The sequence below is a fragment of the Leptodactylus fuscus genome, chromosome 1 (genome assembly GCF_031893055.1).
Source record: "Leptodactylus fuscus isolate aLepFus1 chromosome 1, aLepFus1.hap2, whole genome shotgun sequence".
Classification (NCBI taxonomy): Eukaryota; Metazoa; Chordata; class Amphibia; order Anura; family Leptodactylidae; genus Leptodactylus; species Leptodactylus fuscus.
Genome location: NC_134265.1, coordinates 191303980 through 191330600, shown reverse-complemented (window position 1 = coordinate 191330600; position 26621 = coordinate 191303980). Strand labels below are relative to the sequence as shown.

Genomic DNA, 26621 nt, shown 5'->3' with positions numbered 1-26621 from the left:
GAAAAGAGTTCATAGGGCTGCAGATTATTTGGCGGAATCCTCCTGCCATCAATTTAAAATCTCCGCCAAATCTATGGCGTTGTCTACTGCGGCCCGTAGACCCCTTTGGCTAAAGCCTTGGCGGGCAGATTTTGCGTCTAAAGCAGCACTCTGTGCTCTCCCCTTTGAGCCGGGAAGGGTGTCTGGCCAAAGCTTAGACGCCATTATGGAGGGATTAGCTGAAGGTAGGGGAAGGTCCCTACCTCAAGCATCCAGGGGCAGACGTGCTCCCCCTAGAGGCAGAGGTTCTTCCTCTAATTATAGACGCCCTTCCCAACAACGGCGTTTTAGATATCGCCCTAGGGGAGCTGGTCGTGGCGCTTCCAAGGAGGACACCAAGAGGAAGCCTGAGTTTTGACGTGGGGCAGCTCCCTGTGGCCCCCCTTCCTGTGGGAGGACGTCTTTCCTCCTTTTCCAGAGCATGGTTCACCCATATCCAAGACCCATGGGTGTTGAAGATCATACAACATGGGTATCACATCGACTTTCATCTTCCACCTCCAGATCGGTTCGTTTCCACCCAAACTCTTCCACCTTCTCAGCAGGCCAGTCTAGAAGCCTTGGTTGCCGAATATGTTACCAAGGGCGCCCTGGAGAAGGTACCAGCCTCAGACCTCGGTCTGGGAGTCTACTCCCCCGTCTTTCTGGTCCCCAAGTTCACCGGGGGCTGGAGGATGATAATAGATCTGAGGTACCTCAATCGGTTTATCAGGAAGAGGTCATTTCGAATGGAAACCGTGGATTCCGTGGCTGTGTTTCTTCAGCCAGGAGAGGTGATGGTTACCCTCGATTTGAAGGACGCCTATCTACATGTCCCCATTGCTCATTTCCACAGGAAGTTCCTCAGGATTGCCGTCGCTATGGCCGGCCACAGGGAGCACTATCAATTCACAGCTCTGCCATTCGGCATCACATCCGCCCCACTGGTATTCACCAAGGTGATTTCTCCGGTCGCCGCGGCCCTCAGACTTCAGGGTCTTTTCATCGTCCCTTATCTAGACGACTGGCTACTGAAAGCTCAGTCTCCTGCTGCTCTCCTCCAGCAGCTCAACCTTGCCATCAACTTCCTACAGGAGTTAGGATTATCAATTGGGAGAAGTCCAAAATCGTTCCATCCACCTGAAGAAAATTCCTCGGATTTATAGTGGATTCAGAAGCGATGCAGATCTTCCTCTCCAGTCCAAGGAAGGAAAGAATCCAAGCCAGTGCACGATTCCTATTGCGCACTCGGCAGGTAACCATCCGGACCGCCATGAGAGTCCTGGGCCTGATGTCATCCTCGGCCAGGGCGGTGCCTTGGACTTTATGGCATTTGCGTCCCCTGCAGATGGAAGTGTTGAGAATCTGGAACAGGTCTCCACGGGGATTGCACAAGAAGATCTGCCTTTCTCCCGCTACCCGTCTTTCCCTCAGATGGTGGATACACCTGAAAGACGGAAGGTCCACGGTCCCGACAGTGTGGACCCTGTTGACAACAGATGCATCCCAGTGGGGATGGGGAGCCCATTGTCAAGACAAAACTGTACAAAGACGATGGAGATGTCCGGAGCTGGGGTCATCCAATCTCAAGGAACTCAGAGCAGTGTACCTGGCCCTAGTACACTTTGCCCCAGAATTGAAAGGCAAGTCTGTCAAAAACCGGTCAGACAATATGACGGTGGTAGTCTATATAAACAAACAAGGGGGCACCAGGTCACCAACCTTGCTGAGAGAGACGAATCTCATATTTGCCTAGGCGGAGAAGAATCTGGTCCAGTTATCCGCTGTTCACATAAAGGGCTCCCTGAACATAGTAGCGGATCAGCTGAGTCAGGGTATTACCGTATCAGGAGAATGGTCTCTCAATCCAGACGTATTTCAACAGATCGTCCAGAGATGGGGTCTCCCGGAGGTCGATCTTATGGCTACCCGACTCAATGCCAAGGTGGGGACCTTCTGCTCTCTGTACCAGGAGGACAATCCCTTGGCGGTGGATGCCCTGTCCATCCCATGGAGGTTCAGGCTGTTTTACATATTCCCTCCAATTCCAATCATACCGAAGGTATTGATAAAAATAAGACAGGACCAAGCCTCGGGAATAGCCATAATCCCGTTCTGGCCAAAAAGGGCTTGGTTTGCTCAGCTCATACAAATGAGTCAGGGCATATATTGGAGGCTTCCCCCACTCCCAGACCTGGTAACCCAAGGAGAGCTGAGATGCCAGGATCTGAGGAGACTCAACCTGACAGCCTGGAGGTTGACCAGTCCCTATTGAGAAATAGAGGACTGTCACAAGCCGTCTTGAAGACCCTATCCAGCGCCAGAGCAGATTCGACTAACAGGAACTACCGTCGAATAGGTAACATCTTTAATGCCTGGTGTCTGCAGCATCAAGTGGACTCCACCGATCCCCCTACGGAGGTGATCCTGGACTTCCTTCAAGACGGACTAGACAGAGGTCTTGCTGCGGCCACACTCAAGGTACACGTAGCGGCCCTGTCCGCCTATCTGGGGAGGCGTTTGTCTCAGGATCCTTTAGTGAGCACCTTTATTAAAGGGGCAACTAGGCTGAGACTGGTGGTAAACACCCCTGTCCACCAATGGGACCTTATTCCGGTCCTGAACGCCCTATGTGGCCAGCCATTTGAACCTCTGGAAGAGGTCTCCCTCAAGTCGCTAACCGGCAAAATGGCGCTGCTATTGGCAGTCACACCTGCCAAACGCGTTAGTGAACTACAAGCTTTGTCCGCTGAGGAGCCATATACCACCTTTTTCTCTGACCATGTACAGCTTAGGTTCCTCCCTGGGTTTCGTCCCAAGGTGCCATCTGCTGTAAACAGGAACCAACTGATTTCCCTTCCAGTATTTTTTTCCGTTCCCTTCTTCTGCTGAAGAAGAAAGATGGCACAAGCTGGATGTGGTTAGATGCCTGCAGATCTACTTGCAGCGCACTCGCCCCTTTAGGTGGACTGAAAACCTGTTGGTCAGCTACACGGGGAAAAACAAGGGCGCCAAAGCCGCCAAAGCTACAATATCACGGTGGGTTACCGAGACTATTAGAGTCGCCTATACCGCCCAAGGGCTGTCGGCTCCATCTTTCCTTCATGCCCATTCAACCAGGGCAGTGTCCACTTCACGGGCAGAAAGAAGTGCTTTGTCTGTGGACCAAATATATGCAGCTGCCTCTTGGGCATCTGAATCCACCTTCATTCGGCATTACCGCCTGAAGGACCAAGTGGCAGATTCCACTGCCTTTGCCCAGACCAGTTTAAGTTCGGTCATGGGTTTGTCCCACCCATCTTGGGGACCTGCTTGCTATATCCCCACATTGTGCCGCTGTTGAGGACGACAGGGAACGAGTGATTATGAAGATAATCTTGTTTCCCTTAGTCCTAACAGCGGCACAAGATTTCCCACCCTGGGAATCATATCTTATGTATAAAACTGTATATAAATGTAATGGAGGTACTTTTGTATTTACACGCAGAGGGGAGGTTCTTGTGCCCTCTTATAGGGCCTGCCACGCATTTGATTGGCTAATTAAATATCCGCCTGTCCTACCAGCACACAGGGGCAGAAATACCCCACATTGTGCCGCTGTTAGGACTAAGGGAAACAAGATTATCTTCATAATCACTCGTTATGTTGTATGTGGGCATGCAGTCATCTTCCCAACCAGATTGTCGTGGCCCTGTGGTGGGTGTCCAAGACTCCATGTTTGGAATCGCTGGTGTAAAGCATAGATGTCTGAAGTCCTCCTGAATGATAGATTCTCATTGTAGCTGTTCTTCACATGACAAATGATGGACCTAGCTAACACCAAAGACATACTGATAGGGAATGTAGATTGTGAGCCCTATATGGGACAGTGACTGACAATATCTGTAAAGTGCTGCGGAATATGATGGCGCTATATAAGTAAGCATAATAAATAAATAAATAATACCAACAGTTCTTCATCAGGGGATCCTGTTTAACCCTGCTGGTGTTTTTTAAATTTTCAATTTTGACTCCCAGCATTCCTAAGGCCATAACATTTTATTAGGACATCATTCTTGCGAGACAAATTGCACTTTGAAAAAGTACCATTTAATATTCTGTATGATGTACTAGGAAGTGAAAAAAATCAAAATGGAGTGAAATTAGAGAAAATCTACATTTGTACAATATTCTTATGGGGTTTGTTTTAATGGTGTTTACTGTACAACCACAATGATGTCACCTGTATTCTATTAGTCAGTACTCTTACGGTGATCCCAAATGAATGTATTTTTTTAAAATGTTTTAACCCCTTAAAGAAATCCAAAACTTTGCACAAATTTTTTTTCTTGAAGTCAACATATTCTGACACTTGTAACTTTTTTATGTTTCCGCGTACTGGGATGCATTAGGTGTGTTTTTCTGCAGGGCCAGATGGTATTTAATTATACCAATTTGTGCAATGTCTATTGCTTCAGTCGCTTTTTATCCTAATTTTTATTGGATGCGAAATAGTGGAAAAAAATGACAGTGTAGCTCTTGATTTTTTTTGTGCGTTCACTTTAAGGGGGCATTCACACAATATAATACGGCGTTGATTCTGACACGTAAACTGGTGTCAGGATCAGCACTGCAAAACAGAATCCCATTAACCTCAATGGGTTCCATTTAGAGTGCGTAACACATTGAAATCAATGGGAGGCTTTTTAACTAGAGATGAGCGAACAAAGTGTCTGAGGTTCGAAATCCCATTGAAACAGCCGCACACTGTTCAACTGTTCGAACGGATTTCGAACCCCATTATAGTCTATGGGGGGAAATGCTCGTTTCAGGGGTACGCAACATTCAATAAAATCATACTTACCAAGTCCACGAGTGACGGTCGGGCTGGATTCTGCTTGAAGTCTTCTCCGGGTGCTGCGTCCCCGCGTCCTCTTCCGGGTTGAACTCACTCTGCCTAGGCATCCGGCCTAGGCAGAGCAAATTGCGCATGCGCGTGCGGTTCTGCCCAGGCCCGCCGCCTGAGCAGAGCCGACTGCGTATGCGCGTGCATGCCCACGAATGCACAGTCGGCTCTGCCTAGGCCGGATGCCTAGGCAGAGTGAATTCCACCCGGAAGAAGACGCGAGGACGCAGCGCGGAGAAGACTTCGGAAATGTAAGAGAAGAACCAGCGTTGATTGGCAGAATGTATAGCATTCTGCCAATCAACTCTGGTTCTGCATCGAACATTAAACTTCGAACAGCTAGTAGTGTTCGATCGAGTACGAGTATCTCGAGTACCGTAGTATTCGATTGAACACCTACTCGATCGAACACTACTCGCTCATCTCTATTTTGAACCCATTGATTTCAATGTGTTACGTGCGTTAAATGAAACCCATTGAAGTCAATGGGATTCTGTTTTGCAGCGCTGATCCTGACACCAGTTTACATGTCAGAATCAACGACGCGTTACATCGTGTGGATGCCCCCTGAGGGAAAATATTTTTATAAGTTTGTAGACCAGGCATTTTATCTAATGTATATAACCTACCAAATTCTCTTCCACTAGTATACACAACAGCAATGTCATCCCCGCTGAGTCCCCACGTTGCGGAAACGCAGTTTTTTTTTTGTTGCGGTTTTTTGAGCCAAAGTCAAGAATGACTACAAAAGGAATGGGAACTCTATATAAAGTTCTTTTACCTCTCCCTATTGCTCAATCCACTTCTGACTTTGACTCAAAAAGCCGCAACAAAATCTGCAACAAAAAAAGTTGCGTTTCCCCAACGTGGGGATTTAGCCTAAATCAGAACTCTGTAAACCTATCTGGCATCCATACTTATCTAGCAAATAACATAATTCTCAACAATGAATATATTAAAGTACAATTTTACTTATTAAAAAGGAAATGTTAAAATCATATAAAAAGGCAGAGGCCGCAGAGTCATCTAGATAGTGTACCTTATATTTCATATCTCAAAACAGTTGCATATATAAATAGTATATACACATATCCATAATTCAGTATATAATCTGTATGTGCATTATATCGATTAAATCATACAAATAATTTATTGTATGTATGCACAGGTATAGATAGCACATATATGTGGCAACCATATAAGTGTAAAGTAATCTATAGATCAAAATCCTTACATTAGTGCCACTTAAAGAAGAGGCACGTAAGATAAAATGGAGTCACAATTGTAAACATTAATATCAAATGCACCAACTACCAAATAGGCATCGCGACCTCCATCCTGAACCCCAACATATGTTTCGCTCCTTGCTTCGTCACATAATGTGTATGTATTTAGCTTTATGTAAGTACTTTTATATGTGTTTACATTTGCTCTGAACTGCAATGAATCGCCGCTGGATCTCCTTCTAGGGTTGGTGATCCACCACAAAATATCAAATATTAGTGCCCATGTGCCACTGGGAAAATGGTGCCTCAGTCAGCTTTGCCTGCAATCATTCGGCTAAAGCCCTCTTGAAATTCTATGTAGACAGTAATGTAAATCCAGCAACGCAAATGCTTGTATTAATATTTGGATAACTTTTATGTTCCCACCATCAAAAGTGATACTACACTGTAATTTCTATAACTATGAACTATATCACTCACTACTATTAATAACTATCTATACATATAATTACAAGGATTCCTGTGTTTATAGAAGCAGGCCACAAGAACACTTTAGTCCTTCTTTACTTTGTCGATCTGCTTTTCAACAACCTGGTTTACATGAACTGATATACATAGATATGGACGGAGAAGGCTCTAGTGTAGTCTCATGTAGTGGTTTTATGGGGTAGCCAATGAGCAACTGGAAAGAAAAGCTAAAAGTTTTACTAACAGAACTACTGTTCCTTTGGGTGTTGTTTTAAGGACTGAAACAAAAATAACTCCTGCAATTGGAATGCTACTTATGTCTGTTCTTTTCAGTAAACAGGAAGCCGAAGCCTTAGAAACAGAATTACTGGAAGATTACCGCTTTGGGAAGCAACAACTTATTGAGATATTAGGACACAGCTGTGCAATGGCAGTAACCAAGGTCTGTATTGGGAGGTGGATTTTACCCCATAGAGCAGCAGCCCACTGCAGGGTATTTGGTTGAATTCTAAGGGGGCACAATGATGTCATTTTTCCACATATTAATAAAACTCTAAGCTGTTATTGTGGCAGCTGAAAGGGAAATGTAGTGCTACATGTTGATCTTTCAAACAAATGGCCTTCCATGCAATCCAAGGGTGGCCAGGTCATTTATAGCTGTCTTCCCAATCTGGCATGTCCAGTTAGGGTGCGTTCACACGATGTAAAGTGGAGCGTAATTTGGCACGTCTACACGTGTCAGCAGTTTGCGCGCTCAAAAAGATCCCATTGATTTCAATGGGAGTTAGGAGCGTATATGCCGCGTTATTTTGCGCAAAATAACGCGGCGTATACGCTTGTAACTCCCATTGAAATCAATGGGATCTTTTTGAGCGCTCAAAATCTGACACGCCGTATACATGCCAGATCACGCTCAATTTTACATCGTGTGAATGCACCCTTAGACAACCCTGTTTCTAATATTACAGTTGTGCCACTGTGTTCGGGTGGACACACATATACTTTTTCTGCTTTCAGTATATTTCCTTGCTAATTATCTGAACTTATTGAAAAACTGCTAACAAATTCTTCAATCAAAATTTCTAGTGACAGATAATAAATTGATGTCAAAGAACATGATATAAGTCCCACTGAAATAAACAGGATCCATCTTGATAATTTAATTTTTCAAAGAAGATGTTTCATGTCCTCGGGGCACATGCGGTTTTATTTACCACTAGAAAGTCGACAGTGCGCTGAATTCAGTGCACTATCAGCTTTCCCGTTATGTGCCCCCTGTTGAAGAGCTATCAGTGCTGTTATTGAAAGCTCTTCACTATCAGAAGGGCGTTCCTGACAGTGTAGCTGGGAACGCCCCTACTGACAGTACTGTGTGTAGTGCTATATGCTGAGCAGTGAGGAACGCCTTCTTCCTCCTTACAGTACTTGTCCATAGATGAGTACTGGGAGAGGTGTTCCTCACAGCTCTTTGTCATGGCTGGGAGGTAAGGAACGCCCCCTCACAATATAGCGCTACACAGTACTGTCAGGAGGGGCGTTCCCAGCTAGACTTTCAAGAATGCCTTTCTGACAGTGAAGAGCTATCAGTAATGGCACCGATAGCTATTCAGCAGGGGCACATAACGGGAAAGCCAACAGTGTACTGAATTTAGCACACTGTCAGCTTTCTACTGGTATATAAAATCACATGTGCCCAAGGACATGAAAGGTACTCTTTAAACAACAAAAACGGGAAAACCCCTAAGTAAACTCACTTTCAATGGCTTAACACATGCCTCTTATAATGCTCTGTTTCTCTGATTTTCTATATCTTTGGAGGATCATATAAATCTATGCAAGTATATAGGAGATATGATTTAACAGATCTTTTATTTGACAGGTGTATCCCTTGAAAACCCTTACTAAAAAGCAGCCTACAGTTTTGATCATTTGTGGACCAGAGCAAAATGGTGCTATTGGCCTTGTCTGTGCCCGAAATCTGCGTGCATTCGTAAGTGATTTTCCAAATGATTAAATGTACATTATTATCTTTACACGACCATTACGGAAGTTACTGGGGACAGAGAGGACTATCAACTAGTTCACTAATATTTCCTCAAAGCTATATCCTTTTACTGACGCATCATCTAATGTCTTTCGGAAGTAGGTGGCTCATACTTCCTTTATGACCTAGATCCAAATTTCCGAGAATAACTGTGACTGTGCCATATAATATTTTTATAGCTGCTGAATATTATGCATCTTGTGTAGAACTATAGGTGTATTATAGTTGCATATCAATAAAATATATGAAAATGGGGCTCTGCAAGGTACTGTGATTAGGATTATAACTAGAGATGAGCGAACACCGTTTGATCGAGTAGCTATTCGATCCAATATGAGGCTGCAAACGCAGTAAAAATTTGTATCCCCCTCCCACCTTCCCTGGCACTTTTTTTGCACCAATAACTGTGCAGGGGAGGTGGGACAGGAACTACAACAACGTAATTGTAAAAAAAATTGGAAATACCCATTGGCTGCCGAAAACATGTGACTCATGTGATTCATAAGAATAGTGTCGGCCATCTTCGTCTCATTTTCGTTTTGGAGTGATAGGGAGAGCTTGTTATCAGTGTGAGAAACAGATTGTAGTGTTTTCTAGGCAGGAAAAAACAGCTCTTTTCAGAGCTACACTGCAGGAACACTGTATACATACAGTGAAACTGCAAATCATGCAGCAGGGTAGCAGTAGGGGACGTGGGCGAGGACGTGGAAGTGGATATCCAGCTGGGTATCCAGTCCACAGTCCAGGTACTGGAGAGGGGCAGACAGCAGTGCCCCTCGACAGTAGCAGCAGGGGGCGTGGGTGAGGACGTGGATATCCAGCTGGGTATCCAGTCCACATTCCAGGTACTGGAGAGGGGCTGCCAGCAGTGCCCCTCGACAGTAGCAGCAGGGGACATGGGCGCGGACGTGGATATCCAGCTGGGTATCCAGTCCACAGTCCAGGTACTGGAGAGGGGCTACCAGCAGTGCCCCTTGACAGTATCAGCAGGGAACATGGGCGAGGACATGGAAGTGGATATCCAGCTGTGTTTCCAGTCCACAGTACAGGTACTGAAGAAGGGCTGCCAGCACCCAATTCACTTCTCCTCCAACCCCAGTCCCTTCACCGTTATGTAATTGTAAAAAACAATTTTAATTAATTTTTCATGGATACCCCCCAAGGGCCTGCAAATCAAATTTTTAGGGCTCCAGCCCAAGGGCCTGCAAAATAATTTTTTTAGGGCTCCCCCCCAAGGGCCTGAAAATTAATGTTTTAGGGTTCACCCCCAAGGACCTGAAATCTAATTTTTTAGGGCTCCCCCCTAAGGGCCTGAAAATTATTGTTTTAGGGTTCACCCCCAAGGGCCTGAAATCTAATTTTTTAGGGTTCCCCCAAGGGCCTGAAAATTAATGTTTTAGGGATCACCCCCAAGGGCCTGAAATCTAATTTTTTAGGGGTCTCCCCAAGGGCCAAAAAATAAAACACTGCTGCTACAAGGCTCTAGTCACCCCAAGGGCCAAAAAATAAAACACTGCTGTTACAAGGCTCTAGTCACCCCAAGGTCCAAAAAATAAAACACTGCTGCTATAAGGCTCTAGTCACCCCAAGGTCCAAAAAATAAAACACTGCTGCTATAAGGCTCTAGTCACCCCAAGGGCCAAAAAAATAAAACACTGCTGCTACAAGGCTCTAGTCACCCCAAGGGCCAAAAAATAAAACACAGCTGCTACAAGGTTCTAGTCACCCCAAGAGCCAAAAAAATAAAACACTGCTGCTATAAGGCTCTAGTCACCCCAAGGGCCAAAAAAAACAAACACTGCTGCTATAAGGCTCTAGTCACCCCAAGGGCCAAAAAATAAAACACTGCTGTTACAAGGCTCTAGTCAACCCAAGGGCCAAAAAATAAAACACTGGTGCTATTAAGGCTCTAGTCACCCCAAGGGCCAAAAAATAAAACACTGCTGCTACAAGGCTCTAGTCACCCCAAGGGCCAAAAAATAAAACACTGCTGCTACAAGGTTCTAGTCACCCCAAGAGCCAAAAAAATAAAACACTGCTGCTATAAGGCTCTAGTCACCCCAAGGGCCAAAAAAATAAAACACTGCTGCTACAAGGCTCTAGTCACCCCAAGGGCCAAAAAATAAAACACTGCTGCTACAAGGTTCTAGTCACCCCAAGAGCCAAAAAAATAAAACACTGCTGCTATAAGGCTCTAGTCACCCCAAGGGCCAAAAAAAACCACTGCTGCTATAAGGCTCTAGTCACCCCAAGGGCCAAAAATAAAACACTACTGCTATAAGGTTCTAGTCACCCCAAGGGCCAAAAAACAAAACGCTGCTGCTATAAGGCTCTAGTCACCCCAAGGGCCAAAAAAATAAAACACTGCTGCTACAAGGCTCTAGTCACCCCAAGGGCCAAAAAATAAAACACTGCTGCTACAAGGTTCTAGTCACCCCAAGGGCCAAAAAATAAAACACTGCTGCTATAAGGCTCTAGTCACCCCAAGGGCCAAAAAATAAAACACTGCTGCTACAAGGCTCTAGTCACCCCAAGGGCCAAAAAATAAAACACTGCTGTTACAAGGCTCTAGTCACCCCAAGGGCCAAAAAATAAAACACTGCTGCTACAAGGTTCTAGTCACCCCAAGGGCCAAAAAATAAAACACTGCTGCTATAAGGCTCTAGTCACCCCAAGGGCCAAAAAATAAAACACTGCTGCTACAAGGCTCTAGTCAACCCAAGGGCCAAAAAAATAAAACACTGCTGCTACAAGGCTCTAGTCACCCCAAGGGCCAAAAAATAAAACACTGCTGCTACAAGGCTCTAGTCACCCCAAGGGCCAATAAATAAAACACTGCTGCTATAAGGCTCTAGTCACCCCAAGGGCCAAAAAATAAAACTTGAGGAAGGGATGCTTTCTGTCCTGAAACGCGTAGCCGCCTGTATGTGTTTCCTCTATTGCCTATCTCATGTTACGATGTAACATTTTAATGGAAACTAAATAAAAGTTACATTTTATGAAAAAATCCTTTCCTGGAGATGCTGGATTTTTTATCTCCATTTTTGAAAAAATAAAACACTGCTGATTAGAGGCTCAACTCACCTGAAGGTCAAAAAACACTGTTGTTTAAAGGCTTAACTCACCTCAAGAGCCAAAAACACTGCTGGTGCAAGGGTCAACTCACCCAAAGGGCCAACAAATCTTTGCTGGTGCAAGGCTGAACTAAGTTAAAGGGCCAAAAGCTCTGCTAATAAAAGGCTGAAGTTACCTGAAGGGCCTCAATCTCTGCTGGTAGCTCAGCTTATGGGCCTCTAACTTAATTTGGAAGGGCTCATGTTAAGGGCTAGAAAAGTGAATTTTGGAAGGTCTTACCACATCACACACACACACACATCCACAATGACAGTTAAGGGTGGGTACTGTTGGATTTCCCATTGCCTATTCCATCTGTGGTTGTCATGGGCAACATGATTTAAAGGGGTGCTTAAATTTGGGTTTGTATCTATCCATTTGGGGAAGAAAGAAGGTTTCCAGGTATTTTCCCACTTTGATAGAGGTTTTTTGAGTGTGGAAAGTGTGTAGTTGATAGGCTGTGATGTTGGGGTAAAACAGTGACTTGGGCTTGTTAGATGCCCCCAGGCATGCTTAACCTGCTATCCCAGTTCCATTCCAGAGGTGTTGGCATCATTTGCTGAGGTGTCATAGTGGACTTGGTGACCCTCCTGAGTTGAACGGTGGGATCCCCTGAAACGAAGCATTTTCCCCCATAGACTATAATGGGGTTCGATATTCGATTGAATAGTCGAATATTGAGCGGCTATTCGAAAGGAATAATGAACATCGAATATTTTACTGTTCGCTCATCTCTAATTATAACCAATTTTCTGCTTACAGACTGACTTTAACAGCAGGGCCAGTTATAGAGGGAGATTATAGTCAGATATTTGCCCTGAGGGATCCCACTCTGCCATGACACTGTGGTGAGATTACTGTATTGTACTATAACTGAATATAAAACTATACTATAGTTATTGTCTATATTTTGGGGGTCCCATTTCAGATTTTGTTTTTGTCAAGACTGTACTTTGTAGTGGTATCATTTGATATTCTATATGATGTACTGGGAAGCTGGAAAAAAAATTCACAATGTAGTGAAATTAGAGAAAACTGTGACGCAGACTTCTGCCGGAGGAAAACACCAGAGCAGCAGGACGGGACTGTGCTGAGAGACCCCGGAGCAGTGGGGACAAGTGTATATGGGTTTTTAAATTTTTTTTTTCAACTTCCAAGCCTCACATAAAAAAAAAAATAGTTATCCTGGACAATCCTTTTAAGGCTTTCAAAATGTCTTATATGAAGAGCCTGTTCCTGATCACCCAATATTTTCTGCATTTCACAGCATTCTCCCATTTTGTCCTTATTTTTCTCCTAAACATTTTGATAATATGTATTACTTGCTCTCTTTTACTTGTACGGTTGCCAGGGCTGTGAACAGAATGGTTAAAATTGTTGGAAATTATGGAGAGCACCACTGCTTGGCACAGTGTGAATGCTCTCCACTCACCTGGGGTTTTAGGGAGCAGGTGCATTCTCCATGGGGTGCCACCTGGGAGATCTTGTTTTGTGCAAGTACTGCAGTATGTATGACACAGTACCCTGAAGAACTAGGTTATTTCCATTAAATAATTCACCACATTATTATAATGGAGCATTAAAGTGTGTCATTTAAACCTGTTTACACAGACATTGTCTCTGCAGATTGTCTGAATTTTTTGGAATTTTCTTTTCATACATCACTTGGCCTTAATAGATAGAATTTACAGAACTATGGTGCCTGCTTTAGACATTACAGGATCATTGATTGTGTTATTTTCTACTTTGCTTGGATAAGAGTGCATAATTCAGGAATGTGTGGTTAAAGTGTTCAGAATCTCTGTGTTGACTCATACAAAATATGATTTTCCTTTCATATGATTCCTATAAATGCCGAATCCATCATTATAAGGCTAGGCAAATGGATTTCTGCTGTAGCATTCACCACATATGTTTATTTATAAAAAAAAAATATATCAGACTACAACTATGTCTTTAGGTTGTGATTATACAGAGGCATCCACAAAAATTAAAGAAGTAAATAAAGCCTTTATTAAAAAAAATAAATAAATAAAAGACTAAGGGGTGTTCACACTTATGCCCTGTGGGTTTCTGTTCTAAGCCCCAGTGAAACTGGACAGGGAACGGCTTCCCATCGGTCAGTTTTAAAACCCATTTATTTGACTGGGTTTTAAAAGCAAACCGCCGGTGTCCGTATGCAGCCTCTCCGCAGGGAAACCAGTTGTTTTGGACGGACACAAAGTCCTGCATGTCCGACTTTGTGTCCAGCCAAAAAAAAACTTTTTTCCCACGGAGTGGCTGCATACGGACACCAGCAAATTGCTTTTAAAACCCATTCAAATAAAAAAAAGAGAGGAGGCAGTCATGCCTCTCCTCCTCCTCAGTAACTTCTATACTTATCATTATTTCTGCATTCTGTATATGTTACTGTTCTATATAAAGAGTTGATAAAAAAAAACAAACAAACATTCAAATAAATGGGTTTTAACCTTTTCGCTGCCAAGAGTCTCTGGAAATTTTGCACCTCCAGTAGCCAGAGAAATTTTCACAGTTTTGAGATGGACAAATCAAACCTAAATTGCAACATTAAAAAAGCATCCAACCCCCCCATACCTATATATATTTTCTTAAAGTAGACACCTGCAGCATTGTCAGAATGCCACTTGGTACTTTATACGAACAGGCACCTTCATGCAATTTTGATTTAACGTGAATGTTTTATGAAAAAATGCAAATAAATGTATATTAGTTGTTAAAAGCGGAAACCAAACAAAAAATTAAATGCACCAAACCTCCTAAAAATTAGAGTTCAACATGTGCAGAGTTCATACATATCACTATGGCCTGAACCCGCATGCACGTGTCTTCAGAAAATCGCTAGAAGGAACAAAAATCTGCTTTGTTAAAAAAGTATCATCCTATAAAATGTAGGGATTAAACACCGTGAAAAGAAAGTGAACCCCTAAACCCTATATATTTTTTGAAAGTAGACAACCTGAAGATTACAAATGTCTTAATGGGTCATCGATAGCCACATCCACCTTCATGCAACTTTGCGACCAACACAAATAATTTTTTGAAAAAGTACACTAAAACACATATTTGCACCTAAAACTCATGTTCAATCTCAGATTCATATACAAAATACTTTTAAAATAATAGCTTATGGTGTATACAATGTGTAAATATACTATATGTACCGCAAACATCAACTACAACAAGAGCTCAGACTCCCTAAAACACAAATACAGTAGACAAGCAGGATTTTGCTGTTGTTCACTAATATGTTAAAAAGCTATACTGCACCTACCAAACGGTGACTGTGATACCAAAATCGAACTTTTTTCAGAGTACACAGCATACCGTATATAAAAACACACTTTAATAGTTTATATATACAAGCACCTTCATTCAACTTTGCGGCAAACAGAGATTGCTAGCAAAAATTGCACAAAAATTCAAATTTGCCACTAAAGTGCGGCTCAAGCAATCCCTTTCTGCAAACATAATGTACTGTACATAAAACTGTAATATGTGAGGAGTTCATACATACCACACATGTATATATTTACAGGGGCGGGTGTTAAAGAATCGCAAAAATCGCAGAAATGCGCCATCCCATTTTGTACATGCAAATTAAATAGGACTTTACATAAAAATGTTATTTTCCATCCCCCTATAAAAATTTTAGCAACCTATACGTTCATCTCTAGTGATAATCGTTATTACTATTATTTTAGCGTGTAACGGATATCACTAGAGACGTATTTTACTGTAGAAAGCTCAGGTATAGACAGTACAGGGATTGGGTGAAATGTAAACTTTATTTGCGACTTTATGTATATGTTGTGTAAGTGTTTGGTGCGACTTTTTTTTTTTTGGTGCTGCGACCTGGACAATGGTAAATGCCTGGGTCACAGCGCCAATCAACTTCCTGGTTATGTTCAGGAGGTATAACATAAGAATACCCCACTAGTAAAGCTCAGGGGGGAATTACATTATAACTGTATGTGGCAATCAGAGACAAATGTGTAGTATACGCTCTGATTGGCAGGAGAAGGGTTAATAGGGACAATAGAGTCCCTGCCACTCCCCTGCTGCTGTCACATACAAGTTATGCAGAGAGTCAGATTGTTTCTGTGTCTCTCTCTCTCTGCTGGGCTGCTCCGTGTCCCTTTTCCTTTCTTGTTAGAGATCGCAAATTGCTTGCTTAGACAGGAGGGGGGGGGACACTTTGGAGCTCTATATCTTTGGACTGCATCAACATATCTTGATGCTTTCAATTGCATTTTAAAGAGGAGAATCTCTTCTTTAAAATGATATCAAGAACTCGATGATTGGATGTACAGTTTTGGAGCGATTCACTGTTGAAACGCTGTCGGGAATTGAGATCTGCAGTCGGATCTCAATGCCAAATAGTGTTTTCAACAGTGAATCCCTCCAAAATTGTACATCCAATCATCTTGAGATCTTGATATCATTTTAAAGATGAGAGTCTCTTCTTTAAAATGCATTTTAAAGCATCAAGCTATGTTGATGCAGTCCAGAGATATCGGCATTAGTAGGGAGGACGTAGTAACTACGTCCTCCGCTACTGAAGTGCCACCTTGGGAGCACGTATAAGCTACGTGCCTGGCGATGAAAGGGTTAAATCTGATTGCCAGGAAGCTGCCCCCTGTCCAGTTTCACCGGGGTGGAAACCCAGCGGAATGACACAGGGCGGACATGAGTGCAAGTGTGACCGCCCCCTAAGTTATAAATAACATAACATATATGAATGATAAGAAATAATAAATAAAATTAAGGGGTGGACACATGCATTGACTATATGGTAAATATGTCACACCAGGGCAGCACGCAGAAAACACATCACACAGGACATACAAGCACAGTATCACGTGTCACACAAGAGCAGCAAACTTGTTAAAACATCACAGCACGCATCACCCAAGCACACACATCAGCAATTTGTCCCAGAAAAGCATTACACATAACATAAGAGCTCAGTAACACAAGTACAGAAACCACAGCACACATGTTATACAAACGCAGCAAAACACACCAAAGGCATGGCAACATTTCATTTAAGAGTAGAAAACCACATACAAGTGCAATAGCACACATCATAGAGGCACAGAAAACAGTTCACAAAAACACAGCACATTGATGCAGAAGCACAGCAAACAGTTGTCCCACATATAGAACAAAAACCACCCACAAAGGCCCCTCATTGCCTAAATGTAAAAAAAAAAAAAAAAAGTCAGCGCTTTACAGTACCTGCAAAGTGGATGGTCAGATAGTATTGGAGTGGCCGCAGGTAAAAGAAAGTGTTAATCATGTTATTAATATTATTGTTCTTGTTTATTTATATAGCACCATTAATTCCATGCTGCTTTACATTTGGGGTTACATACAATACACAAAATGTACAAACAGATATGATACTAACAATGTCCGATTGGCACAGTGAGATAGAGGGCCCTGCCCGCGAGGGCTTACAATCTATGAGGGAGAGGGGTAGAGACAGAAGGAGAGGGGGAGACTGTTAAATTGCTAAAGTTTATACTTCAGTTCAATCTACATTTTTTCTGCCCTGGCACTTGTTGTACATCACATTTGTTACACAGCTGTGTAATATTACTGTATTACTGAGTATGTATATCTGCAGTGGTAATGAGGAATTAAGTAAAGCAATGAGATCTATGGGGCTAAGGTGGAGTCTGCCATGAGACAGAGCCAACACTATGTCCTGGTTTATAGTTATATCAGATGCCTCAATGCAGATGTAAATCATCTCTAAACAGTTTTTTATTTTTTGTTTAAAGATTGTTATAAAGTGTATTGAAACTATGAATGTTTTATATGCAGGCAATTGTATTGATGTATACAACCAGTGCTTACTGTACCTAATGACTAAGGCTAGGTTGACAGTTGACACTTCATTTTGTTGATCTTACACAATGACAGATACAAACACGAACCCTCCATTTACACCATTCACTGCAATGTTAAAATTTTCTTTGGATTTAATTGGTTGTGCTTTTTACCATGACTAAAAGGAGGTCTGCTGAGACAAGGGCCCGCCAAAATCTGGAGTCTACCCTGCTTCTGGTGCCTCTCCCTAAGCTTTCTGTTGCTTAATTGTAAAGTTATAGGCTTTTAAAACCTTAGATCGGTATATGCAAATTTGCAGTCATTGCACTAAGTAACACCCTGTGTGGCCTGACATGACTGACATGTCTCTCATTGATGGGTGTTAGCCTGATACTGTACCTAACTGCTGACCTCACAAGGTGTGATTCAGTGTGATCTGCATGACTAGTCAAAGCTACTCTCTGTCCCCTGATAAGGTAAATTTGCACATTTACACTGTCTTTACTGAGTTATGCGTACAGTGGCCAGGTCACCCTTTCATTACCAAAAATCTAATTTTATTACCTCTTTTTTGTAGTAGAGCTATAGAATCATGTATTATGTTCTAGTCTTTCATTGCTAAATATCATCTTCTTGTTATATTTTGAAATAGTGTTTCTGTCTTTGTTAATAAAAGACACTGCCATTGGCATTGCAAAAATCCAATCGGACTTTTATGCAGTGTAATATTCACTGGCCACTCACACTCTCAGTGTCAAATATGATTTCTTTGCTAGGAGTTTTATGAGAAAAAGAGAGAGAGAGAGAGAGAGAGAGAGAGAGAGAGAGAGAAAGAGAGAGAAATACAAACAGTGTCAGAATTGTTGCCTGTCACTATTATATAGGCAATGGAGTTAAATTGACTAGAAATATAGGTTAGGCCTCAGTCTAAAGGAGGAAGAGGAAACACTAGTACTACAGTCATTGAACAATGTGGGTGACAACAGCAACATTGCTTCTTGTCTTGGTACCTCCGCCAGTAGTTGCAGGATGTACTTCCTGAGATTTAAAGGGGCTCTATCAGCAAAATCATGCTGCTAGAGCCCCACATATGCGTGAATAGCCTTTAAAAAGGCTATTCAGGCATTGGTAATGTTATATTAAACTACCCTCCCGTTTTAAAAAAATAACCTAAAAACGAATGTGCTCTACTTACGGATCGTGCACGCTGGGCGGGCATTCAGGGTGTGTTTTCATCTTCTTCCCCACCTCTTCTTCCTCCGATGTCCTCTGGTCCCGTCTTCTTCCAGCGCTCGCTTGCGGACACTGATATGAAAAAACGGCCTGGGCGCATCCGCAGTAGCATGCGGCTTCTACTACGGCTACTGCGCATGCGCCCCGGCCATACCTCCCAACCGTCCCGATTTCCGCGGGACAGTCACGATTTGGGTGACATGTCCCGCGGTCCCGGTTGGAGGGAGGTATGTCCCGATTTCAACTCAGATCTGCGTCCAGAGGACGCAGATCTGAGTTGAACACATATGCGGCTGAAGCAAGGAGCTGACACAGGTCAGCTCCTCGCTTCGCCACTGCCCGCCTCTCTCCCTGACACATGTGGCTGAAGCTGCTCGCGTGCTCGCTTCGCCGCTGCGTCTCTCTCTCGCTGACACATGCGGCTGAAGCGAGGAGCTGACCTGTGTCAGCTCCTCGCTTCGCTGCTGCCGCCGGCTCCTGGCTTGTAGATGCGATATACAAGCCAGGAGCCGGCGGCAGCGGCGAAGCGAGGAGCTGACACAGGTCAGCTCCTCGCTTCAGCCGCATGTGTCAGTGAGAGAGAGACGCAGCGGCGAAGCGAGCATGCGAGCAGCTTCAGCCGCATGTGTCAGGGAGAGAGGCGGGCAGCGGCGAAGCGAGGAGCTGACCTGTGTCAGCTCCTTCCTTCAGCCGCATGTGTCAGCGTGAGAGGCGGGCAGAGAGCGGCGAGGGAGCGGAGGAGAAGGTAAGTTTAATGTGGAGGTGGAACGTGAATCTGGGGGCAGATGAAGGAGAGGACGGCATGACACTGGGGGCAGAGATGGAGAGGACGGCATGACACTGGGGGCAGAGATGGAGAGGACATGAATCTGGGGGCAGAGATGGAGGGACATGAATCTGGGGGCAGAGATGTGGGGACATGAATCTGGCGGCAGATATGGAGGGACATGAATCTGGGGGCAGAGATGGAGTGGACATGAAACTGGGGGCAGAGATGTGGGGACATGAATCTGGGGGCAGAGATGGAGGGACATGAATCTGGGGGCAGAGATGGAGTGGACATGAAACTGGGGGCAGAGATGGGGGACATGAATCTGGGGGCAGAGATGGAGAGGACATGAATTTGGGGGCAGAGATGGAGGGACATGAATCTGGGGGCAGAGACGTGGGACATGAATCTGGGGGCAGAGATGTGGGGACATGAATCTGGGGGCAGAGATGGAGAGGACATGAATCTGGGGGCAGAGATGGAGGGACATGAATCTGGGGGCAGAGATTGAGGGACATGAATCTGGGGGGCAGAGATGGAGGGACAGGAATCTGGGGGCAGAGATGTGGGACATGAATCTGGGGGCAGAGATGTGGGGACATGAATCTGGGGGCAGATATGGAGTGGACATGAAACTGGGGGCAGAGATGTGGGGACATGAATCTGGGGGCAGAGATGGAGGGACATGAATCTGGGGGCAGAGATGGAGTGGACATGAAACTGGGGGCAGAGATGGAGGGACATGAATCTGGGGCAGAGATGGGGGACATGAATCTGGGGGCAGAGATGGGGGACATGAATCTGGGGACAGAGATGTGGGGACATGAATCTGGGGGCAGAGATGGAGAGGACATGAATCTGAGGGCAGAGATGGGGGACATGAATCTGGGGGCAGAGATGGGGGACATGAATCTGGGGGCAGAGATGTGGGACATGAATCTGGGGGCAGAGATGTGGGGACATGAATCTGGGGGCAGAGATGGAGAGGACATGAATCTGGGGACAGAGATGGAGGGACATGAATCTGGGGGCAGAGATGGAAGAGGGACATGAAACTGGGGGCAGATGAAGGGTGTATATGAAACTGGGGGAGAGATAGAGGGGGGACATATAATTTACGGGTGACTGTAGGAGGATTATACTGTGTGCGGGCACATGAAAAATTAACGAGTGGGTGGAGTCAACACAAAAGTGGGCGGGGCTAAATTTGCCGCGGCGCGCTACGCGCGCTGCACATTTTGTCCCTCTTTCAGTTCTTCAAAAGTTGGGAGGTATGGCCCCGGCTATCACTGGCCGTTTGCGAGCGCTGGAGGAAGACGGGATTGGAGGACGTCAGAGGAAGAAGAGGCGGGGATGAAGATGAAGACACACCTTGAATGCCCGCCCAGGGTGCACGTTCGGTAAGTAGAGCACATTCTTTTTTAGGTTATTATTTTAAAACGGCGGGGTAGTGTAATATGACTTTTACGGTGCCTGAATAGCCTTTTTAAAGGCTATTCACGCATATGTGGGCCTCTAGCAGCATGATTTTGCTGATAGAGTCCCTTTAAGATTAAGTTTTTGATTATTATTTTGCTCATCTCACAGGAGGATATTACATCCAAAAGTGATAATGTGTGGCCGACCTTGAGTCAGGGTTATGTGTGTTCCTCCTACTTTTCTAATGTTGTAACACGTAACTTACTGCAGGGCCTTTCTGGACTGTCAATCATGTCTTCTTCATCTTCACTAACACAGATCATTAGTAGTGATGTAGCACCTGCTGAGAAAGATACTTCTCCTAGTCCAAGTCTTATTCCTCTTTTTAATGAGTTGGTTGAGAACAGTCAGCATTTTTTGAAAAGAGGAGGCAGAGGGGGAGGAGGAAGACATGATAGTAAAGGTAGTAGTAGTGGGTGTGTTGTACTGGTAGACGTGCTGGTAGGGGCAATCCCAAGGTGGAAATTATGAGCATGTGCAAGAATCTTATGTCTATGATGAGTCCAAAAAAAGGGAAACAGATGACATTGCTGATGATGACCTATCAGTATGACTTTTGTAGAATGGGAGGAAATCCATGCAAACAGGGGGAGAACATACAAACTCCTTGCAGATGTTGTTCCTAGTGGGATTCGAACCCAGGACTCCAGCACTGCAAGGCTGTAGTGCTAACCACTGAGCCACTGTGTTGCCCCAGTACCACCCCATTTCTAACACCAGGCAGTGTACATATGCCTCCTCTGTATTCTCCACATTGGACCATTTCCTGCTCTCAATTTCACAAGGGCAAGCCATTGCTTCCATTGCTCCTCCCTCTTTTAATGGATGTAAGACGAAGTGCTGCCGTGCGGTTTACAACTAATGAACCTGGATCAAAAGAGTCACACAACGGAGAAGCTGTTCCACAGTATCCTACAGAGACTGGACTTGCAACAATAAAACGGTCTATTATTTCATCACCTCATTTGTGACATTACAGCTTGCTTGAATTCCACATTGCACATGCTAGCTCCTCTGTGTGAGCGGGGGAAGGCATAAAAAAATACAACAGATCTCAGTCAGGGACAATGTATTATGTTGAGATCTGCCATTGCAGGCTCAAGAGGATTGTGTGTCACCCTCTGAACCCCTGTGAGGAGGCCATCAATTTGTCAAGGACAATTGCAGCATTATTAATGTCATCACTTTATTATATATCTTACAGGAAACACACTCATGCAATGAGGGATGGAATAAGAAAAACAGTTTCCACCTCTTGGACACTGTTATCACCATGGGTTGATGCAAGAAGAACTAGAGGAGGATGAAGGACTGGGTCTGAGTCATCATGGAGGAGGACTTGGTACTCCTATACTGGAAGAGGAGGAGGAGTAAGAGAAGGAAGACCTTTGGACATAGAGGGCGGCCTTGATATGTCACTGCCAGGGGAGGAGACTGACCCTTATTTTTTTCAAGATGATGATGATGATGACCACATTGGTTAAGAATACCAACCATGGAAGGCCTCTGGGTCCATGTACACAACTTGCAAGAATGGCATTTTCTATGCTTTGCTGCTTACATAGTGACAAGCATATTGTTAACATAAATCATAGGGATGAGTAGTGGCTTGCTGTGCTTTTAGACCCTTGCTATAAAGCCAAAAAGGGGGAACTCAGGAAAGGCTCTATACCCAGCTTGCCTCAGCTTTTAGGGAAACCAATGCTTGTGCCAGTCGCATGTGTACCCAGAAGACCTTTGGCTTCTCCCAGAGGCATAACTAAAGTCTCATGGGCCCTGGTGTAAACTTTTGTCTGGGGCCCCCTACCCCCTCCCTACAGCAAATTCTTGATAGTGATAGTTACGGTGCCCCACACAGTATAATCTGCACCACAGTGGCCTCCAGAAAGTATTATATGCTTGACAGTGGCCCCCACACAGCATTCTATGCTCCACAGTGTCCCCCACACACAGTATAATATGCTCCCCACAGTGGCCCCCAACCAGTATTATATGCTCTCCACAGTGACCTCCACCCTGTATTATATACTCCACAGTGTCAGAACACACATTATAATATGCTCCCCATAGTGGTCCCACACCATATAATATGCTCCCCACAGTTGCCCCCACCCAGTATTATATGCTCCCCACAGTGACCTCCACCCTGTATTATATACTCCACAGTGTCAGAACACACAGTATAATATGCTCCCCATAGTGGTCCCACACCGTATAATATGCTCCCCACAGTTGCCCCCACCCAGTATTATATGCTCCCCACAGTGTGTCCCACCCAGGATTATATCCTCCACAGTGACCCCCCCCCCACAGTATTGTATGCTCCCAACAGCCCCCTCTGCTTCAGCGCTATTATTATACTCTGGGGTCCCCTCAGATCCCAGAGTATAATAATTGGAGACCCAGGGAAGGTGATTAAAAATTACAAATACTCATACTCACGTTGCCTTACCTTTCCCAGTAATCCTTGCTCCATCCTGCTGTCTTCAGCATCTCCAGCCATCTTCGTAGGTCACTGCTGAGATCTGTGATTGGGCCTCAGTGATCATGTGGGGTGTACTGATGTCATTACGCCATCGTGCCCCATGTAACCACTGGGGCCTAATCAGTCACATGACGGAAGAGTGCCAGAGAGAACGCTGAGCCCAGGAGAGGTGAGAATATGTATTTATTATTTTCAGTCACCTCTCCTGGCTGCCATTTATTGGAAAATGTCCGTTTGGAAACCTGCGGCTGCTGTTGGGGCTTGATTGGGAGGGTGGGGGAAGATACCCTATTCGCAGGACGGCCTGGCCGCACTTCGGCCGCCATGTATGCAGTTCTCAAGATGCAGGCTATTAAGCCCCGCTTCCTTTTAGGCGGGCCTTTGCCAATGCTCTTTGACTTCCTGGATCTCTGGTGGGGCTCCCTAGTTTACCTAGGTGTCTACTGTCTCTTGTTGCTGTTGCACTTGGACTATTGCATTTACTGCTGCTTTTTCCGGCATGTACTGCGACTCTGCATGTACATTAACCACCTTGCGCAGGGTGCATTCTGGTAAGACTTTTTCATTTAAAAAAAAAAAAAGTTTTGTTCTCCTTAAACCAGTGCTTGTTTATATTTATATAGCTGACATTATGTCATCTTCTACAAACCCCTCCGGGGGATCAGAAGCGGAGGAAGAGTTCCTCTAAAAGGAGACACTTAACCTGTGCAGGCTGTGATATCCTGCTTCCGGATGGTAGGCACTATTTTTTAAAAAAAGTTAAAAAAAAACAAAAAAAAAAACCAAAGAAACAAAAAAACTATTTTTTCCCTGATGGGATTAATCTTATGCCTCCAGGATATGACTGGACGCGTTGTCACTCTTGCCATGGTCCTCCCCCTAAAGAGTACCCCACGAATGATGTCGTGGCTTGAGTTAAGAAGTTTATGGTGAGTAAGGACCCAGATTATATGTGGAAGCAATGGAAAGTCTTCTTCATACTGGTAAGCATCCCCTTCTTAATTTTTAGGAGGATTCGCTAAAGGATATCTGTAGCTCCTAGCTCAGCTCTCAAAAAGACAGCATACAGAAACACATTCACTGTCCCTACCCTCCATGGACAGGCTCCATGTGGAGGACAATTCCATGATTTCGGATGACCTAGAGTCCATAATTTCCAGCAGACCTAATTTCTATTGGGATAAAACACCTAGGCTGCTGAAGTCCATCTGGTCAAGAGGGGACCTGGATGTTAAAGGGGAAGCCTCCGCGTCTGCCTCTGGGGGGCGGAGGGCCTTCCAAGCAGACACTGCTCTGACTGCGGTCATGGAGCATGAATGGATACAACCCAAAAGGGCTCATCTGGCCACAAGAGTTTTTAAAAATTTCTTTCCAATTTTTCCAGCACAGTTGGATCGGTGGGGACCACCCTCGAAAGTGGACCTTGCAGTAGCGAAGATGTCTTGCAAGACAGTCGTCCCCATGGAGGACGGATCCAATTCACCGCATCCCCTGGACCGGAGAGCAGATACCACCCTGAAGAAGGTTTACTCCTATTCATCTGCTCAGGCATCAGTTGCCATCGTGTCTGCTGAAGTTAATGACTATCTGCGGGCCTGTCTCTCCCAGCTGGAATGTGACATTGATACTGGGGTCTCCCGGGACAAGGTATTGGCCTCGCTGGAGTCCATCCGATTGGTGGTCGACTTCATGGGAGAAGCTCCCAGACAGCAGCTAAGGCTCACCTCCAAGGCTATGGCTCAGTCAACAGCTGCCAGAAGACCCCTCTGGCTCAGACCATGGAGGGCTGATCTCGCCTCTAAACATACCCTGTGCGCTCTTCCCTTCGAACCTGGCAAGGTTTTTGGCCGTGGGCTGAACATCCTAATGGAAGGACTGGCAGAGGGGAAAGGGAAATCCCTGCCGCAGGCTTCCCGTGGTAGTTGAGCTCCCCCTGCTAGGGGTAGAGGCTCCTACACGCAGGCTAGATCACAGTCTCAAAGGCGTTCTAGATATCACTCCAGGGGAGCTGGGTGTGGGCTCTCAGGGAAGAGCCAAAGAAGAGACCAAATTTTTGAAGGTGCGCCGCTCTCTGTGGCCGAGATTCCGGTGGGAGATCGCCTCTCCCACTTTTCCATTGTGTGGCACCATATAATAAAAGATCCCTGGGTATTGTGGGTGGTAGAGTATGGGTACCCCATAGAATTCACCCTTCCTCCCCACAACCGTTTTGTACTTACTTGTACCTTACCCACCGTTCAACAGACCATCTTGGAAAGATCCGTCAAGGAATACATCACAAAAGGGGCTCTGGAAAGGGTTCCCTCTTCAGAGATGGGGTTGGGGGTCTACTCCCCAGTCTTCCTGTTCCCCAAACCATCTGGGGACTGGAGGATGATAATAGATCTCAGATTCCTCAACTGTTCATAAAAAGAAAACCATTCTGGATGGAATCGGTAGACTCCGCAACGTCTTTCCTGCAGCCAAATGATGTCATGATAACCCTGGATCTAAAGGACGCTTATCTCCACGTCCCCATCTATCATCCACACAGAAGATATCTCAGGATCGCTATCCAGATGTCTGGCCACAGAGAGCACTTTCAATTTGTCGCAATCCCATTCGGCATCTCTTCTGCCCAATACGCCTTCACCAAGGTGGTCACACCTGTTGCCGCTGCCCTCAGAATGCATGGCCTATTTATCGTTCCCTAACTGGACGACTGGTTGATAAAAGCACAGTCTACCCCGGTTCTCCAACGTCACCTTCTGATGCCCATTTCCTTCCTACAAAAGCTAGGGTGGCTCATCAATTGGGAGAAATCAGAAATAGTGCCGTCTACCCAGAGGACATTCCTGGGCTTCATCTTGGATTCAGTGTGGACCCTGTTGACAACGGATGCATCCCACTGGGGATGGGGAGCCCATTTGGAAGACAAAAACTTTCAAGGATGTCGGAAAAGACTGGAAGAGGGAACGTCCAACCTGAAGGAGCTCAGTGCAGTGTATCCTGCACTGTGCCACTTCTCCACTCTCCTCAGGGAAAAAGCGGTCAAAGTCCGGTCA

At 45.0% G+C, this 26621-nt stretch overlaps 1 protein-coding gene across 1 annotated transcript in view; it reads left to right on the top strand.

Moving 5' to 3' along the window:
* The window catches only part of YJEFN3 (YjeF N-terminal domain containing 3), a 132658-nt gene that overhangs the window by 72094 nt on the left and 33943 nt on the right, over positions 1 to 26621 (top strand). The window contains exons 2-3 of the mRNA XM_075280512.1: positions 6931 to 7039; positions 8477 to 8587. Coding sequence (XP_075136613.1) covers positions 6931 to 7039; positions 8477 to 8587 — 220 coding nt within the window. The remainder of the gene's footprint in view (positions 1 to 6930; positions 7040 to 8476; positions 8588 to 26621) is intronic.